At 34.1% G+C, this 18,667-nt stretch overlaps 1 protein-coding gene across 11 annotated transcripts in view; it reads left to right on the forward strand.

Moving 5' to 3' along the window:
- The window catches only part of CLEC16A (C-type lectin domain containing 16A), a 227,408-nt gene that overhangs the window by 100,463 nt on the left and 108,278 nt on the right, over positions 1 to 18,667 (forward strand). For all 11 annotated transcript variants that reach the window (XM_072609236.1, XM_072609193.1, XM_072609219.1 and 8 more), the window contains 2 exons: positions 145 to 273; positions 14,122 to 14,242. In XM_072609236.1, coding sequence (XP_072465337.1) covers positions 145 to 273; positions 14,122 to 14,242 — 250 coding nt within the window. The remainder of the gene's footprint in view (positions 1 to 144; positions 274 to 14,121; positions 14,243 to 18,667) is intronic.

The following is an 18,667-nucleotide window of genomic DNA, read 5'->3' on the forward strand; positions in this document are numbered from 1 at the left end:
TATTGAGTTGGATCAAGGCATTGTATTTATTGAATTTTGGTTTAATTTGAGACATTTTATTTTTATTCTTTAATATAATAAGATCAGTATAATCTGCCAAGCAACCTCCTACTTCCATGCTTAACTTTAATTTCTCTTTAATAGATTAAGCCCATGAATGTGGAATATTTAATGATGGATGCCTCTATCTTGCTACCTCCAACTGGAACACCTTTAACTGGGATTGACTTTGTAAAACGATTGCCATGTGGTGATGTGGAAAGAACCCGTAGAGTAAGTATGCTTTAATTTTTCTCCCCAAAATTCAATTACACAGAGTAGTTTTTGAGTATGAGGTAAAAAGTACTTGGTTACAGTAAAATATGTACTATAGGCAGCTAGGTATTGCTGTGGGTAGAGTGCTATGCTTTAGGAAGATCTGAGTTCAAACCCAACCTCAGACATTTGCTAACTGTGAGACCCTAGACAAGTCACTTTACCTCCATCAGCTTCAGTTTTTTCAATCATAAAATGGCACCTAACTGATAGAGTTGTTGTGAGGATCAAATGAGATATTTGTAAAGCACTTAGCTCAGTAAAAGACACATAGTAGGGGCTTAATAAATACTTGTTCCCTCCTCTTCTCTAATATTTGTTGTGGTACTATGAGAAGATACCACAAATACCCACCAGGCAATCTAAGCTTTCTTTAGAATGATTAAATTGTTTAGATTTGAATTCATTTCCTTTGGCACTGGGTATTAATTAAAATAAGACTTGACTTGGTCAATCTAAAGTAAAGCTCAGAGAATTGAGCACTGTGGGAAATAAGGGGTAGTTGAGTACCCAGTGTCAAATAAAGTACAAATGAACTCCATACTCCTTGATGATTTGTTGGTAAGAAATCTATTTTGTCTTGGTTTAAGTGTAGTCATATATCATTGTGATTCATGTTTGTCTGAGGGAGAAAATGTGTAAGAAAGTAGATTAATTCCTAGAACATTCTATAAAGTGTTATTTCCTTATCAGTACTTATTCTAAAGCATTTGGTTTAGGAAACTGTCTGCACTGTTCACAGTATTTTATCTTACTTTGTAAGATCATGGTTTCTTAGAAAGCACTCAAATCTTTTCCTAGAAAATCATTCCATGGAGGCAATTAATATTAATGGATGTTTTAGAGAAGTTCATTGAAGTAAGCACCTGTTATCAGGGTGTATGTTTCTTTGAACTTAAGCCACATACATAACTATAGAGCCATTGGTGGTTTACTTACTGTTTTCTGAAAGGTAAAAGCCCTTTCCTAAGTATTCAACAAAAGAAAGCTAGTACTATCCTCATTAATTTTTTTCTCATCATGTGGAGCAAAGTATTTTCTCATTTTCCTTCTGTAAAATGTGGAAATAACATCAAAAACATCTTTCTTGCTGTATCTACCTTCACTATTGTCTAATCAAATCTACAGATTGCAGTACAGAATCCAGCCCTTTTAAGAACTTCTGCATGTGTACATGTTTCTTTGATGTACTTTGAATGAACTTTTAGAGTTCTGCAGTGTATAAAAAATTACCTGGTAGAATTTATTTCATTTTAATCAGATATCAGTTTAGGTGAGACAGATTCCATTTGGACTCGAATGACTGCTTCTGATCTAAGGTAGCATTTCAATGCTTTAGTGATTTTTCTTATTTTACTTCATTGAACATTTTGTTGAAATTAGGGAGCTGACTTTAAACTTTGTTTTTTCTTCCCAGCCTTAACATCCAACAAATAGGGAAGTAATAGTAAGATATTATTGCCTTTACAAAAACTTACCTTGTGTAGTAGAATCACCTGCTTTCAATCAGAAAGGTTCAGGAAATCATGGACATTTAGGAATGTTACTCCGAGTTAAACTCTTTGAAACCTCCTTTTGTTTATACTTAACAAATTTCTCCTCAATATTTACCCAAACATCCTTTGATTTATAAAATTCTTTACTGGAGGACTCAGGTGGAACAGGCTTTATTGGACCATATTCCTAGCAATGCCTCCTTTGCCCTACCCATGGGCCAGGCCCCTCCAGTTTGCCTACTCAGAGCAGACATAGCCTTTCATACTACAGTCCTTCTGGTAAGATATTGGACAGTCTTCTCTGCCTTGACAGTGCACCTTCCTACCTATAAGACCTTCTCATTTGTCCTACCCTGGAGGACCCCTGGCATTATCATCTGATCTGCTGATGCACCCTATGGACCACAGAGAGCTTTGCTCTCTGCCCTGCAGTGAAACTCTTCTTTATGTGTTTGCCTTAATAAGAATGTGAGCCAAGGGTTTTGATTTTATATTTCAAGCACTTAGCACAATGTTTGACATATAGTAAATGTTTAACACATGCTTTTTCACTCATTCATTCAAAAAGCAGCATCTTAATATAATTTAGGTGTCTGATAGTTCATTTTTATCACTTAGTCATTTACTGAAAGAATTAGTTGTTTTTGTTGGATAGGTTTTTGTATCAGATCCCATGGGGGAGTGAAGAGGCAGCCCTAGTGTTGGAAAGCACAGGGAGGGAGAGTGGGGAGGAGAAAAGGATGGGATTTTCCAGATATTCAGGAAAATAGACATTGGAGTTACCTAATATCTAAGTGCCTCCTGTTGTGGTGTTCTAAAGTGTACCATTAGATCAGCAGTTCTCTCAACTTAAGAATTCTAGTCATTTGTAAGTTACTCAAATGTTCATGCTTCTTATTTCTTTTCTATCCTCTCAGCTTTCTTTCTGAGAATAGAACACCCAAAAAACGATGGATTCTTAGCAGTACACTTATATCAAGTGCCTAGAGAGTTACCATAAGCTTTGGGAGTCCTTTACATCACTATTTGGGGGAACTATTGAAGTATTTAAAAGGTCACAATCTGTTCCCACAGCAGGAAGGACTCTTCAGTGAAATGTAGTAGGGTGATTTTGGTTATGGATAGGCAGCAATGATTTTTTTTAGTTTTTAATTTTTATTCTGAACTCGAACAACAAAACAGTATTTCCATATATACAACAGAACACAAAAAAGAAGATTGTGTATGAAACTTAGTCTTCATTTCCTACTCCTTGCTCTTAAAAAAATAAAATCGTGTAATAATTTCCATGTTACTTTCTTTTTCTACTTCTTTTTTTTTTTTTGGTGAGACAGTTAGGGTTAATAACTTGCCCAGGCTCACACAGCTAGTAAGTGTCAAGAGTCTGAGATGAGATTTGAACTCAGATTGTCCTGACTCCAGGGCCAGTGCTCTATCCACTAAACTGTCCCCATATGTTTCAACACTATCCTCCTTGTTTGTGATTTCTTCTGAACTTTCTCCTGTTCTCCTCTTTACATTTTAAAAAATGTTTCAGTCGTCCTTTTTTTGCCCCGTCCCCTTGTCCTGTCTAATTAAAAACATTGGAGGAAAAACCCTGTTAACAAGTAGATCTAATCAAATTAAACAAGTTCATGTAGTTGCTGTGCTTAACAAATGTATCTCTTTCTGTTCTTTAAATCCATCCCCTTTCTGTCAAGTCATGGCTAAGTGTTTATGTAGGTCTTCCAGAGACTTTGACCAGGATTCTGAAGTCTTTCAGAGTTGTTGTTTTTTAGCATTGTGCTTGTATAAGTTGTTCTTTTGTTCATTTCACTGCATCAGTTCTTACTCCCCAGGATTCTTTGAAATGATCTTTTTTTATAATTTCTTATGGTGAAATAACACTCCGTTACATCTATGAACCACCGTTTGTTTAGCCATTCCTCAGCAGAGAGTCACTCCCTTGGCTTCCAGTTCTTCACATTTTTTTTTTTCTATTCAGTATCTGGAATTTGGTTCTCCTTGCAACTGTTCTCTACTGGTTCTGTCCTCCATTTTGTTCAGCCCGCCTTCATCTGGTTCCGTCCTGGTTCAGCAAAGTCTCAGGCTTCTCTGAAGCCCATTTCCCCACCCTTTCCCATGTGTTTGTTTGCTCTTCTTCTCCTCAAGCCCTCATATGACGCAGGCATTTCATGAAAAATACCTATGCTCTTTTTATCAAAAATACTTGAAAGTCCTTTTTTTGCAAATAAGTTGATTGAAGAATATGAACAATTCTCAAAATAAGAATTGCAAATTATTAACTACTATGTGAAAAAATGCTCCAAATCACTATTAACAAGAGAAATACAGATTTTAAAAAATGCTTAGATTTACCTTAAACTCAGCAAATTGGCAAAGATAAGAAAAAGTGGAAGTAGTCAGTATTGTAGAGATTATGGAAAGATTAGCCCATGAATGCATTTTTTATAGGACTGTGAATTAGTTTTGGAAAACAATTTTGGAAAACAATTCGGAATTATGCAGATAAAGAGGTGAAAATGTCCATAACCTTTGACCTAGTGATTCCATTACTAGACATATATGCCAAGGGGGCCATTGATTTTTTATAATTAATTAGTTGGGTTTTTTTAGGGATTTAGTATTTCTCTTTCCCACTGTCCCAAACTGGACTCAGAAAAAGACTGTCAGAACAAATAAGCATAGTCCAGCAAGACAGATTTGTGTTGGCCAGGTCCAAGAATATAGATCTCATTCTGCAGGAAATCTGATATCAATGATACACATAAAGTCATACAAAACCTATTAGCCAACGTTAGAAAAAAAGCAGGAAAAATAAAGTAAAAAAGCAAACTCCCACCTGCATTCAGAGTTCATAATTTTTCTCTCTGGAGGTGGATAGCATTTTTCATCATGGGTCCTTTGGAATTATTATGGATTGTTGTCTTGATCAGAGTAGCTAAGACTTTCACAGTTGGTCATCGTTACAGTGCTAATAAGCTAAAAGTTGTTTAAATGACAAAATTAAATTATTGGATTATTTCCATGATATTCCTCATTCTTTTTACTTTTCAAAGACTTTTTAAATATGGCAAACATTTCTAGTAAGTTAAAATCTCCTTGTAAATGTCAGAATACCTTGGAATAATATGCTTTGAGTAAGGGCTAAAGAGAGTATATATGTTTAGTGCTTGATTGTGGAATAATTTCGTTTATTAGTGTTTTAATTGGAGAGGGGGTGTGTATATTCAAAGGATATTGTGGATAGTTGTCTGAGAACTGTTGAAGTCTATCTGTATTTACTCATTAGAATTGCTATAACTTTTAGGAAGTCAATTATTTTAAAAGTTGTCAAGAGAGTTTTAAAAGCATTTATTAGTAAATTTTAAGGTTTTTTTTTTTACATCTAGCAACAGAAATCAATTTTTCACTGCATTTTTCTGCTAGATACTAAATTTTGTTCTCTATATTTTCTCCTAGATATTAAATGTGAAAACACTAATGGTTTATTTCAGAGTTATTAAGTACTTTAAAAGGATATTTTATTTAAAATAATGTTACTATTGAGATTTGATAATGACATTTTTAACAGTCTTAAATTGGATGCTAGAGCTATATCCTTACTCACTCTACATTATACCCAAACTTTGGATAACATATCTTAGGTGTTCCTTATGCAATCTGTTTAGGAAGGAATTGTGGTAGAGAGGAAAGAGTGATGGATTTTCAATTAGAGGACCTTCATGTGCATTCCAGTTTTACTGCTTGAAGTGATCTTGGGCATATCCCTTAACCTCTCTAGACTCTTAATTTCATTATTCATAAAATAAAAAGGTTGGACTGGGTGACCTTATGAAGTCCCAGCAACTGTAGATTGGTGATATTGTGATTCAAAAATGAAAAAGAAACAGTGGCTAGAGCTATTTAACTTCTTAATTTCTCCTTCCCACCAACAATGAAAAGTAAAGCTCCTTGAGGGGATGGACTGGGGTTTTTCTTTTTTCTTTTTTGTTCTTGTAGCCACATGCCTAGCACATAGTTGACATGTAATAGATAAATGATGATTATATACAAATACATGTTGGTTAATGTTATAACTTGAAATTTAACCTTGAATAAGGCAAGGAAAAATAAAGTTTTATATGTAAGACAATACTTTCCCTTCCTTTTCAGTTTAAAAATAATTTTTTAACATTAAAACATTTTTAAAAAGTCTTTCATCTCTACCTCTCACCTCTCCTCTACCCCCATTGAAAAATGATGGAAAGAGAAATTCTTTGTAACAAATATTCATAATCAAGTAAAAAAAACATACATCTCTCTGTCACCTCTGTTTCCTCATGAGTCCTTTAGAACTGTAGTTGATCAACCCATTGATCAGAGCTTTTGCGTATTTCAGAGTTGTTTCTTTTCACAACGTTGTATAAATCATTGTCATGGAAATTGTTCTCATGAATCTGCTCACTGCATTCTTTTTATCAGTTCATACAGGTCTTCCCAGGTTTCTCTAAAACTGTCTCCATCATTTTCTTATAGCACACAAGTATTCTGTCACATTCATGTGCCGTAATTGGTTCAGTCACCCCACAGTTGATGGATACCCTTCTTATTGGCCCAGTTCCTGAGTTCAGATCTGGCCTCAGACACTTATTAACTGTGTTAACCTAGGCAAGTCACTTAACCCTGTTTGCCTCAGTTTCCTCATCTGTAAAAGGAGCTGGAGAAGGAAATGTCAAATCACTCCAGTGTCTTTGTCAAGAAAACCCCAAACAAGGTCAGGAAGAGTTGGTTATAACTGAAACAACTGAGCAACAACAACAGAACTCCTTATTTTCCAGTTCGTGGCCACCACAAAAGGAGTTGGTACAAATATTTTTTATACGTATAAATCTTTTTCCTCTTTCTTTTATCCTATTGACGTGTAAATCTAGTAGTAGTTAAAGGATACACACAGTTTAGTGACATTGGAAGGATATTCCAAATTCCTTTTCATAATGACTGGATGAGTTCATGACTCTACCAACAATGCATTAATTGATGTGTTTTCCCTAAGACCTTCTAGCATTTGACATTTTCCTTGGCAAATCAAATCTTAAAACACATTATCCACCTTTCCCTGATATTCTTAAAAGTAAGATTATGAATGATATCTTTATTTAACATGTTTTTTACTTTTTCCATATTTTTTTCTCTTCATTATAGAGAAACCTCCAATCTATTTTTCTTTATCATAGCCATGAAGAAATTGAAGGTTTCTTTTTGGTGGGGTGAAGGGGCTGGCAGGAGATTGTTGGGGAGGCACCAATCTAACAATTATTTTGAAAGTAGATTTTCTGTATTTAGAGTTAGATCCTCAGTCCTCCCAAACTGAACTTTCTAATCATTGGAGTCCTCATCATATTTTCAGAAATAATACACATTAAAATTTATGTGTTTGGAAGTTAGGCATATTTCTCAAGTGGGTCTCTCCATAACTACATTAGTAACCATATACAATTGTAGAGTACTTCATGGGTGAAGAAACCAAAATCACTTCTTAAGACTTTGCTTTAGCTGTTTAATTTGAAAATCATTAAACTTGGAAAATTTAAATTTGTTTAATTTCCAAATTAGAAATTAATTTGGGCCTTGACTCTTTCCAGAACTAATAACTCTTTTTGGTAAGCCATCTAAGTATTTGATTTTACAGGGATTTTACATAATAACTCATATGAGTATTTGAGTCTATAAGGATTTTCTTTATATTCAGTGATTTTGTTGAATTTTTCTTTTTGTGTTGGAAATGAGGCAGAGTGGAATAGTAGAGAGCTGGCCTTGGAGTGAGGAAGACTTGAATGCAAATCCTACCTCTACCGCATATTGACTGTGTGACCTTGGGCAAGTGACTTAAACTAAACACTAGGCAAATTTCTAAGAATACAAGGTGTTGACAGGTATTTTGGAAATTACCTGGCCAGTTGGCATGCTGTCATTTATGTCGAAAGAGAAAGGAACCAAGAATGTCATGATTTCTCAAGTCATGAATATTTTAATTTTTTTTGCATAGGAGAAGACAGGGTTGGAGAATGAAGAGATAAATGTTTATAGATATCAGAATCCTCAATTAAACAGCAAATTGGAAGTCTTGAAAAATCAAAAGAGGGATGAATAAAATTGAAAGTAAGAAAAACATTAAACTAATGAATAAAACTGGGAGCTAATTTTATGAAAAATAAACCCGGTAAAATAGGTAAACGATTGGTTAATTTCATTGAAAAAAGAAAACCAAATTACCAGTATCAAAAATGAAAAGGGTGAGTTCACCACCAATGAAGAGGAAGTTACAGCAATTATAAGGAGCTGTTTTGTTCAATTATATGCCAATTAAATCTGACAATCTAAGTGAAATGGAAGAATATTTACAAAAATATAAGTTGCCCAAGTTAACAGAAGAGGAAGTAGAACACTTAAATAACCCTGTTTTAGAAAAAGAAATTGAACAAGCCATCGATGAGATCACTAAAAAAAAAATCCCCAGGGACAGATGAATTCACAGGTCAATTCTACCAGACATTTAAAGAACAATTAATTCTAATATTATATAGACTACTTGGAAAATAGGTGAAGGAGTCCTCCCAAGTTCCTTTTATGACACAAATATGATGTGACCAGGAAGAGCCAAAACAGAGAAAGAAAACTATAAACCAATTTCCTTAATGAATATTGTCGCAAAATTTTTAAGTAAAACACTGGCAAGGAGATTACAGCAGTCACTAACTAGGTGGGATTTACATCAGGAATGGAAGATTGGTTCAGTATTACAAAAACTGTCAGCATAATTGACCATATCAGTAACAAAGCCAACAAAAACCATGTGATTCAAACCTTGACAAAAATACGACACTCATTCCTATTAAAAAGTCTAAAAAGTCTAGCAATAAATGGAGCTTTCCTTAAAACAATAAAGTAGTGTTAATCTAAAACCAACAGCAAGTATTATTTATAATGGGGCTAAACTAGACACCTTCCCAGTAAGATCAGAGGTGAAGCAAGTATATCCATTATCACCACTATTATTCAATAATGTACTGGAAATGCTCACCATAGCAACAAAAGAAAAAAAAAGAAATTGAAGGAATAGGCAATGAGAAAACAAAACCATTACTCTTTGCAGTTGCCATGACATGGAGAATCCTAAAAAACTAGTTGAAGTAATTAATAACATTGGCAAAGTTTCAGGATTTAAAATAAACCTACATAAATCATCAGCATTTCTATATACTACCAACAAATCCTGGCATTATGAGAAATTCCACTTAAAATAACTGTCAACGAATATAAAATATTTGGAAGACTACCTGCCAAGACAAACCCAGGAACTACATGAACACAGAATATGCTTTTCACACAAAGTTAGATCTAAACAATTGGAAGAATATTAATAGCTTAATGACAGTGCTGCTTAAATTAATACACTAAGTGCCACACGAGCTACCAAAAATTATTTTACAGAACTCGAAAGGGTAATGACAGAATTCATCTGGAAGAACAAAAGGTCAAAGAATGTCAAGGAAATTAGTGAAAAAAAATGTGCAGGAAGGTGGCCTAGGCACACCAGACCTGAATCAGATACTGGCTAAGAATCAGAGTTGTGGAGCAGTAGAATAGATTAGGTACGTAGTGCACAGCAGGAAATAACCATAGTAATCTAGTGGTCAATAAACCCAAAGACCCAAACTTTTGGGACAAGAACTCTGTTTGACAAAAACTGCAGGGAACATTGGAAAGTGGTTTGGCAGAAACTAGGTATGGACCAACATCTCACACTGTGTACCAAGATAAGGTCAAAATGGGTTCATGATTTAGACATATGGGGAGATGCCATAAGCAAATTAGGAGAGCATTGAATAGTTTACCTGTCAGATCTATAGATAAGGAAAGAATTTATTATCAAATGAGATGGAGACTATTACAGGAGGTAAAATATATCATTTTGTTTACATTAAATTAAACAGGTTTTGCACAAATAAAACCACATGCAACCAAAATCGAAGGAAAGCAGAAAACTGGGGAAAAAAATTGGTAGCAAGTTTCTTTGATAAAGACCTCATCTCTCAAATATAGATAACAGTCAAGTTTATATTAATATGAGTCAGTCCCCAATTGATAAATGGTCAAAGGATATGAACAGGTAATTTTCAGATGAAGAAATCAAAGCTATCTATAATCATATGAAAAAATACTCTGAATCTCTACTGATTAAAGAAATGCAAATTAATACAACTCTGAGGGACCATCTCACACCTATTAGATTGGCTAATAGGACAAAAACAGAAAATAACAAATATTGGAGGGGATGTGGAAACATTGAGACACTAAAGCACTATTGGTGGAATTGTGAACTAATCCATCCATTCTGGAGAGAAATTTGAACTATGCCCAAAGAGCCATGCAATTCTGGGAGCTTTAACTGAGCAATGCCACTTCTAGGTCTATATCCTAAAGAGATTTAAAAAAAAAAAAGGATTGGGATAAGGACCTATACTTATAGAGACTTTTTGTGGTGGCAAAGAATTGTAAATTGAGGGGATGCCCATCAATTGGGGAATTTCTGAACAAGTTGTGATATATGATTGTGATAGAATGCTATTGAAATTATGAGCAGGATACGTTCAGAAAAACCTGGAAAGACTTACAGTGTGAAGTGAGCAAAACCAGGAGAACATTGTACACATTAAGAGCAATGTTGTAAAATGATCACCTGCAGGTGACTTAGGTATTTCCAGCAATACAAAGATCTAGTACGATTCAGAAAGATCTGTGATGAAAAATTACCTCTAGAGAAAGAGCTGATGGAATCTAAAAGCAGATCATAGCATACTGTTCTTTTTTTGGGGGGGGGGTGAGGGGGTTCTGTGTTTCCTTTCATAACAATGACTAATATAGAAATACGTTTTGTATGACTGCACAGATTTCTTGCCTTCTTGATGATGGGAGTTGGGAAGGAGGATTGGAAAAATTTGGAACTCAAAATTATAAAAAATGAAAGTTAAAATTGTTTTTACATGTAATTGGGGAAAATATTAAAATTTAAAAAATAAATAGGCCAAAAAGGTGAATCTTGCATCAGGACTTTTGCTTTTTTTCTTTTGGTGAGTTCAAGGGGAAAAAACAAAAACTTGCCTTCAGCCACCATGAGGGAACATCTGGGTGCATAGACAAACCTCAAAGGTACATGTTCATAGTATGTATTGTTGCTCATGTAAAGTTTGATCAGCACTAGTTAGTCCTGCTTCCTCAGAAATGTAGCAGCCTGCTCTTCTCATATATATATGTTTTTTGATATTCATACTGCCTGTTATCCTTAAGCTTGATACTCTTTCTTTTAAGGGTTTGCATAGGAAACAGGAAATGTAAGGGGAGATTTTATTTTTTTAAAAAATATTCCTGGAAATATTTCCCATTTGTTGTTTATAGTGAAACCAGATGTTTTACCAAAAAGACCTGCATTTTGAGCCAAATTCAGCACACGTTTTGCATTTTGAGGTTTCACTTTTTAAAGAAATGGATTATAATAAGACATACAGGATTCTATTTTCACATGTCCAGGCCAGGATCTTGCTTAATTTTTCTTCACTTAAGTATGTGCTTTTATACTTCTGGAGTATTGTGCTGTTGACTTGAAAATGAGACTTCTGCTTTCTGAAAATTTGATAGTTTTTCCTCCATTACACACATGGGAAGAACTTTTCTTTTAAATTCTTAAAATGAAATAACATATCAGTCGCCACCCATATCTTGTACTCTGTAGCATACTAGGGCAACTCTGTCAGGATCTGTCTTTACGTGGCATAAATGCATGGACCTTAATTAAAACCTTTGGTAAAGTGGCAGTCGCTTAAGGAGATAATGTTTTTTTTTCTCTGCTTCTGACACATCTTTATGTAGATGCAGACATTTTAAATCTATTTAAAAAAAAAAAAGCTATAGCATGACTTAAGCCTTTCCTTAGAAGAGTTCAAAGCACAAGCTTGACCTGTTTAAACTCCTTGATGCTCACTTAGGATGTTAGTCAATGGAAATTCATCTTTTTGCAAGCAAAAATAAAGACTTTTGGGGAAGAATACTTTCCTATTCATCCTTTTAGCATTGTATAGTAAAAATAATATTGGGCTTGGAATCAGATAATTTGATTTCAAGTCCTTGTCCCTTATTTCCTATCTGTGTGTCCATAGGCAAGCCATTTTACTTTCTCAAGCCTCAGTTTCATCTATAAATTAGAAGTAATAATATTTGTGCTTTCTACCTCATAGCAGGATTATGAGAAAGGTTTTATTGGTATTTAAATGAGAGCTTTTATCATTTATAATGTTACAACTAGAAGAGACTTGGAAGTCTACTTGACCATATCTCTCTTTTTCAAGATAATGAGACTATACAGTTGACCACAGTTGTGGTGCTATTAGTTTGAACTTAAACATCTTTTACCACAGAAGTATAGTGAAATGAGTTACAATGCCCTCACATTCTTACTCATGACAAACCTCTTACACGGGAATTGGGGCAAAATGGGATTGGTCAGCCCACTGATTTTTATTATTGGAAAAGACATTATCTGCATGAACACATTAACTATGGCCATTAACACTAGGTGACCATTAACTGCTAGAAACTCTGATGTCTGTCTGAAAAAACAGATTTCTTCCTCTTCAAAAGAAAAGAGAGGGATTTCTGTCTGAGCAATACTTTTTTAAGGAAGTAAAAATAGCTTCATCGATGTTAAAAGAACTTAAATGTCTTTTTCCTTCACTGAAAATTTTTGTTAGCAATAAAGTTAGAATCTACAGTGTAATTTTTTGGGGGGAGGGCGGGGGAGGTTAGGATAGCAAAAGGAGGCTAAAAAACCTTTGACCAACATGAAAATTAATTATTTTACACAGTCAACTCCCATGTCACCCCTTGTCTTCGTTGTGTATAGCAGATTACTTGCTGTTTTTCCTCAGATCTTGCTGTCTTCCTTCCTGAGGCTGAATGACTGTTTGTCAAATACTTTATGATGGGAATTCCTTTCAGGTATAGGTTGAACTAGATAGTGGTTGATTTCCTTTCCAACTGCAAATTCTATGACTCTGCTTGGCTGTTTTAATGCTCTACTAGTCAGCCAAAGAATGGAAAGAAGAGTAAATTTAAATCATTCAGTACCCCAAAGGAAAAGTTATTTGGCAGAAAGTTAAAAATCTTGCCTAAATAATTTTTTTTAATTTTCACTTTGTCATACTTCAGTATTACCATGTATTGTCTCTGGGCAAATGAAAGCAAGTGGAGGAGATGCACTCAAGTTGCAGAATCTATTTTTAGATATAGCTAATTCAGGAATTTGTTTTGGTTGAATAAATATATATAGTATGTATGTGTATAAAATTAAGTTTTTATTGCCGTCTTCAGTTTCGATCTTCATCATAGTTTTCCCAAGTATTCCTCCCTCTCCCAGAGAGGCATTCCATATAACAAATAGTATTTTTTAAAGAGGAAAAAAATCAACAGAAGTCAGCAAGACATTGGAAAAGTCTAAAAGCATATGCAATGTATAATACCTGGACTTCCCATTTCCACAGAAGGATTTGTTAAGGGTATCCTTTCATATTTCTTCATTTGAGTCCTGCTTGATCTTTATAAGTTTGATATATTTAATCAATTTTTTATTGTTCTTTCAATTTCCATTGTTTTAGTTATATATACATATCTATTGTTTTCTTGTCTCTGCTCACTTCACTCTGCATCAGTTCATGTGGAACTTTTCCTGATTCTCTGTATTCGTCACGTGCATCACTTCTTGTAGCACGTTAATTTTTCATTTGCTACAGTTCACGTGTTCAGGAGCTGTAATTTGTTTCATCTTTTCTCAGTTGATGTGTTATCTACTCTTTCTAAGGCTTTGCTGTCACAAAAAGTGTTGCTATAAGACTATGCCTATTTGTTAACAAGGTTTTTTGTTTTTTCCAACGGTTGGGAGAGGGGAGAGAAAATTTGAATTTTGTTCATTGCAAAAATAAAATATATTTTAAAAAATACGCTTGAAAGTATTTGTATCACTCTGTATTCATGTCTAGCACAGGCCTGGTTCATGGTGGGTGCATAATTGATTATTTCCCTGTTATTTCCCCATAGGTTATCCAGGTATAATCTATGCCAAAAAAGTGAAGCTAAAAGAAATAGGGGTTAAAAGAGATGTGTGTGTGTTCCATTAAGTTGCTGTAACAATTCGGTCTTGCTACATGATTTTTTTGTGGAGTTTTATATTAATGACTCAGCAGTTTTACTGTTTCTGTTTTCTTACATATTTCTCTAGGCAATTCGAGTTTTCTTCATGTACCGCTCTCTGTCACTACAACTTCGAGATGAACCTGAGACCCAGTTACCACTGACAAGAGAAGAGGACCTAATCAAAACAGATGATGTCCTGGATCTGAGTAAGAAACCCTTTGTTATTAATAGTAATCGTGAAGAAAGCTAACAGTATGCTTTACAGGTGCTAAACAAATAAACATTTGACCTTTGTCTTGCTATATAGTAATTTTAGTAACCGTACTACATGTATGTGATGTCTATTCTAATTTGAAAAAAGTACACTGGATTGTTCTCTACTTTGAGGTCAGGCTGTGAGTGCTTCTCTGAACATTTCAATAGTTTTTTTCTTTCCTACGTCTACAGAGTAGAACATCGACTGATCGTGCCAGATAGTTTCTCCTGTCTCTCTGTACTGTTTTCAACCTGTTAACTGTTTTTGTTTTTATTTGCTTGCATCTGTCTTTTTTCCCCTTTCTTAGAACCTTAGACAAACAATTTAGTTCTCAGTGTGTGCTACCTGTCTCCTTTCCCTCCACCTTTGCCCTTTTATTGTTTCATTCCCTAACAGATGATGACAGGGGTTTCTTGAAGAGTGTTAGAAGTTATGGATTGATTACGTTGCTTAGTTTGATTGTGATGAAACAAAGTTTTTCTTGGGTTTGACAGTGAATATTTTCATCAACAAAGTAAAATTAAATGTCAGAAAACATGCTGGCAAATTCATGTTTTTCTCCTCTGTCTTTATGGATAGCCAACTGAAATAAAATTTCACATTATTTTACTTACCAGTTTTAATTGATTAGCTGGCTAGTCATGGTCACTTTACTGAGCTTCTGAAGTCTTCTCCCATTTGGCCCTAATGGGGTCAAGCCTGAATAAGGCAATTCTGCCAGACGGTTTACTGAATGAAAGTTTGTTATAGCAGTTTGTGGCCAGATTCAGGGAGGCAGTGGGAGAAGTTTTGTTTGGTGCTGTGTTCTTCTCAAATAATTCCTTGAAGCAGTTTCTTTGAACTTCAGACCCAATGGTTTGAGAGTAAGAAATAGAAAAAGACTTCTCTTGATGACTGTAAAATAAATATACAATTTGGTTCTGATTCCTTATCCTTGAATATAATTTTCAGTAAGGCTGGAAAATTTTAAATTATCCCTCAGAGTATGCCCTTCCCCCTTCCCAGTTTCTTCCCACGTTTTTAAGCTCCGTGGTGATCTTGGTGCTGTAAGTTGTGTAAGAGCACAGACTGGAAGAATTATATCAATGCTAGGATTAAATTAATTGTTTTTGTTAAAATCCTTACACATTGGCTAATTTTCCTTTACATGCTGACTCATTTCTTTCAAGTTGGGGAGCATTGTAATTTTGCCATGGTTGCCTTCATTTTGTCCAGATTGCTCCTTATTCCCAAGAACTAAGTAATTTTGAAGCATATAATAGTAGTAATAATGTGCTACTCTTGATATAGAGAGATGGTGCTACCCACTCATGCAGTTTCAGTTGTTTTTTCCATTAACACGATTGAGTTATTAATGGCATATCTGTGAACTTTTAGCTTTTCTCTCTCATGTTCAGTTGCCCACATTTATTAGACAACTGATCTAGTATTAGAGGTACAGTCTGTAATCGTGAAACATTGTGAAATAAATTTGATTATCTAAGATTCAAACCCATACCATTGCTTTCATTGGTAACATGTTATAACTAACTGAACAAACTAGTCATGGATATTTGAAAAAATTTCAAGTCCAGCAGGTGTTCCATAACTTTCATGCAGATGGACTTCTTGGGATTTATACCATTATTGAATGTAGTCACTGAAAATAACATAAGATCTTATTGTCATAGGATAATAAAACTAGAAGGGAAATCAAGCCATCTACTCCAAATTATCTCATGTAATAGATGAGGAAATTTAGTTGAGACAGATCAGAATGCAAGCAGTGCTACTGAGGCTTACGAGCTAAAACCAAATTGTTTCGTTCTCCCCTCAAACCTAAGTCTGTGGCCAAATTACAGATTGGTAACAGAATTAGAAAAATTAGAATCATTTTGTGTTCTAATTCCTAGTCAAGTTGTAATTCTTTATTTCAAAGTTTATTAAGTTTTAGCATACCATATTTAGAGTCTTGGATACTTGATTCTTGACAAATTAGAGTTTTTCTCAAGTGGTTAGCTCTAGGTTTATGTTGTCCTGAAATTGTACTGCCTCCTGAGAGTTTCAACAACTTTAATCATATGGTTTGGTCCATATGTAAGTGATCTATCTTCTCCATTCCTTTTGTTTCAGGATATCCACTATTTATTGTTATAATAAAGGGCAGCTAGCTATAATTAGGGCAGCTAGGTGACCCACTGGGCTTGGAATCAGGAAGACTCATCTTCATGAGTTCGGATCTAGCCTTAGATTTACTAGCTATGTGACCCTGGGCAAGTCTCTTAACCCTGTTTGCTTCAGTTCCTCATCTGTAAAATGAACTGGAGAAGGAAATGGCAAACCACTCCAGTATCTCTGCCAAGAAAACTCAAATGGAGTAAGGAAGATGTTGGATGTGACTGAAATGACTCAGCAACAACATAACAATGGTGTTTATTGTTATAGTCCTATCTATCACTATACAAAAATTTTTTCCATAAAACTATTTCAGTACTTTCTCATTTATTCTATTATTAGCCTTGTCTAAAACAAAACAGGCAGCATTTCAAGGTAGTTATGAATAAAGGAATAATATGAAAGATTGAAAGCTTAGTGATCACTCAACATAAATACACTAAATGGCATACAGTAACCATAGCACTTTGCAAGAACAGTTTTTCATGTATTTTCTTGTTTTCATCTATCATATTGTTAATTTAAGTATATTTTAATTCAGTTGGGTGTTTTTTGAAAAGTTTTGGTGGAGTAGATAGTTGATTGATAAAGGTACAGGTCAAGCATTTTATCCAACTACATTATGAGTTAAATTACAGTAGTGCTTCTTAGAAAATGAAGGTGAAAATAAGACAATTCCAAATAAAATGAATCTTTTGGAGCATTTAAGTTCAAGTACTTAGAGATAGAGCTCTGAGAGTTTCTTTAGCAATAGAAGAGTGAGCTAAATTAGTTCAAATGAAATTTGAGAGGCAAGTATATATGTGGCATTTGAAAAGCAAGTGCATGTGGCCATTGTGGCTTTTGTGGGTAATATTTTCCCCTTTTTGTTGTTTTCTTCTTAAAGAGAATGTAATTCAAGTTTGATTGGTCTACTTTAAAATGTATTCAGATGGGGAAACAGCATTAAAAAAACTAGGTATAGCAGCCACTTTATTCATAAACACTTAAGGTGATTTCATTAACATGAAATTGGCCTTTTTAAGTGTAAAAAGCTTTAGTGGTTTGAGACAATTGTGATGGCCAAACTTTTTAAGAAGGCCTAAATATAACTAAAATGAATTTTTACACACACTGTGCATTTGGTTATGTTGTTGTCATTCACAAATTCTCCTAACTATGAATGTTGGCCACATTTTCCACAGAATTTGAAATACGGTATTTTTAAAAATTTTTGTTTTTGTTCAAATATTACATTACACAAAGAGTCTAAAAATCTATACAAAATGTACAGAATGTAGACTGTATTTTAATTTTTACAAATTATCCACTGCAGTCTTAATTATTTTTTATATTGATGCTCTGCCTGCATGTTCTTTTTTCTTTTCCCTCCTTGAAACTAGGGCTATATGCTATGCTAACCAGAAAGAGGATCATGTCTGGATTAAACTGCCAGTTCTCCAAGGGAATGATAACATGAAATTAACATCATTTCCCCTCTCTCTATGAATTACACTTCTTCTCTGAGTGTTTGATGAATAATACTGCTTACCTTTTTTCAGAAATGAAGTAGAAATATGGAGAAATGAAATTTTGTCTTATAAACAGACTGGAAATGTGATTATAATTCAGCTGTCAGTTTTGTTCTAGTGAATTTCTTAAAGTAAATCAAATTGTAGTATTAGTTTGTACTTTTAAAACAGGATGATGTAGTTGTTTCCTACATATTGATTATTTGATTGGTACCTGTCTGCCACAACTTTTTTTCAGTAATGCTCATTGATGTGATTTAATGTATATTCCTGTAATCTTTCCCCATTTTTATAAACTTAAAATCATAATTGAGGTGCTTAGAGACATTCTACTGAAATAATATGGTCACTTATATACCCCCTTTTTATGTACTGGAGTAAACCTAGAATATTTATCTGGAAAAAGACAAAAGCTATTTTTCCCCTATCTACCTGACTTTCTGTGTTTAATCTGTTTTGAGGAATTTTTAAAAAGCATTTGGAAAGAGAATGTTAAGTTTTACCTTTTAAAATTATGTTTACTATCTGTGAAAGACCATGTGTTGATTTTCCCTAAAAATGGATCTTTTGATTTTTTATCAGTTTCTATTAGTCTTTGATTTCCTAATAATAATCACTTCACTGTATTCTTGACATTCATTGATTTCTGAGTTTATAGACCAATGCAACATTTTCCTTTTTCATAGCATGCAATTATATCTTATCTGCCT

This window comes from Notamacropus eugenii, chromosome 1 (assembly GCF_028372415.1).
Source record: "Notamacropus eugenii isolate mMacEug1 chromosome 1, mMacEug1.pri_v2, whole genome shotgun sequence".
Taxonomy (NCBI): Eukaryota; Metazoa; Chordata; class Mammalia; order Diprotodontia; family Macropodidae; genus Notamacropus; species Notamacropus eugenii.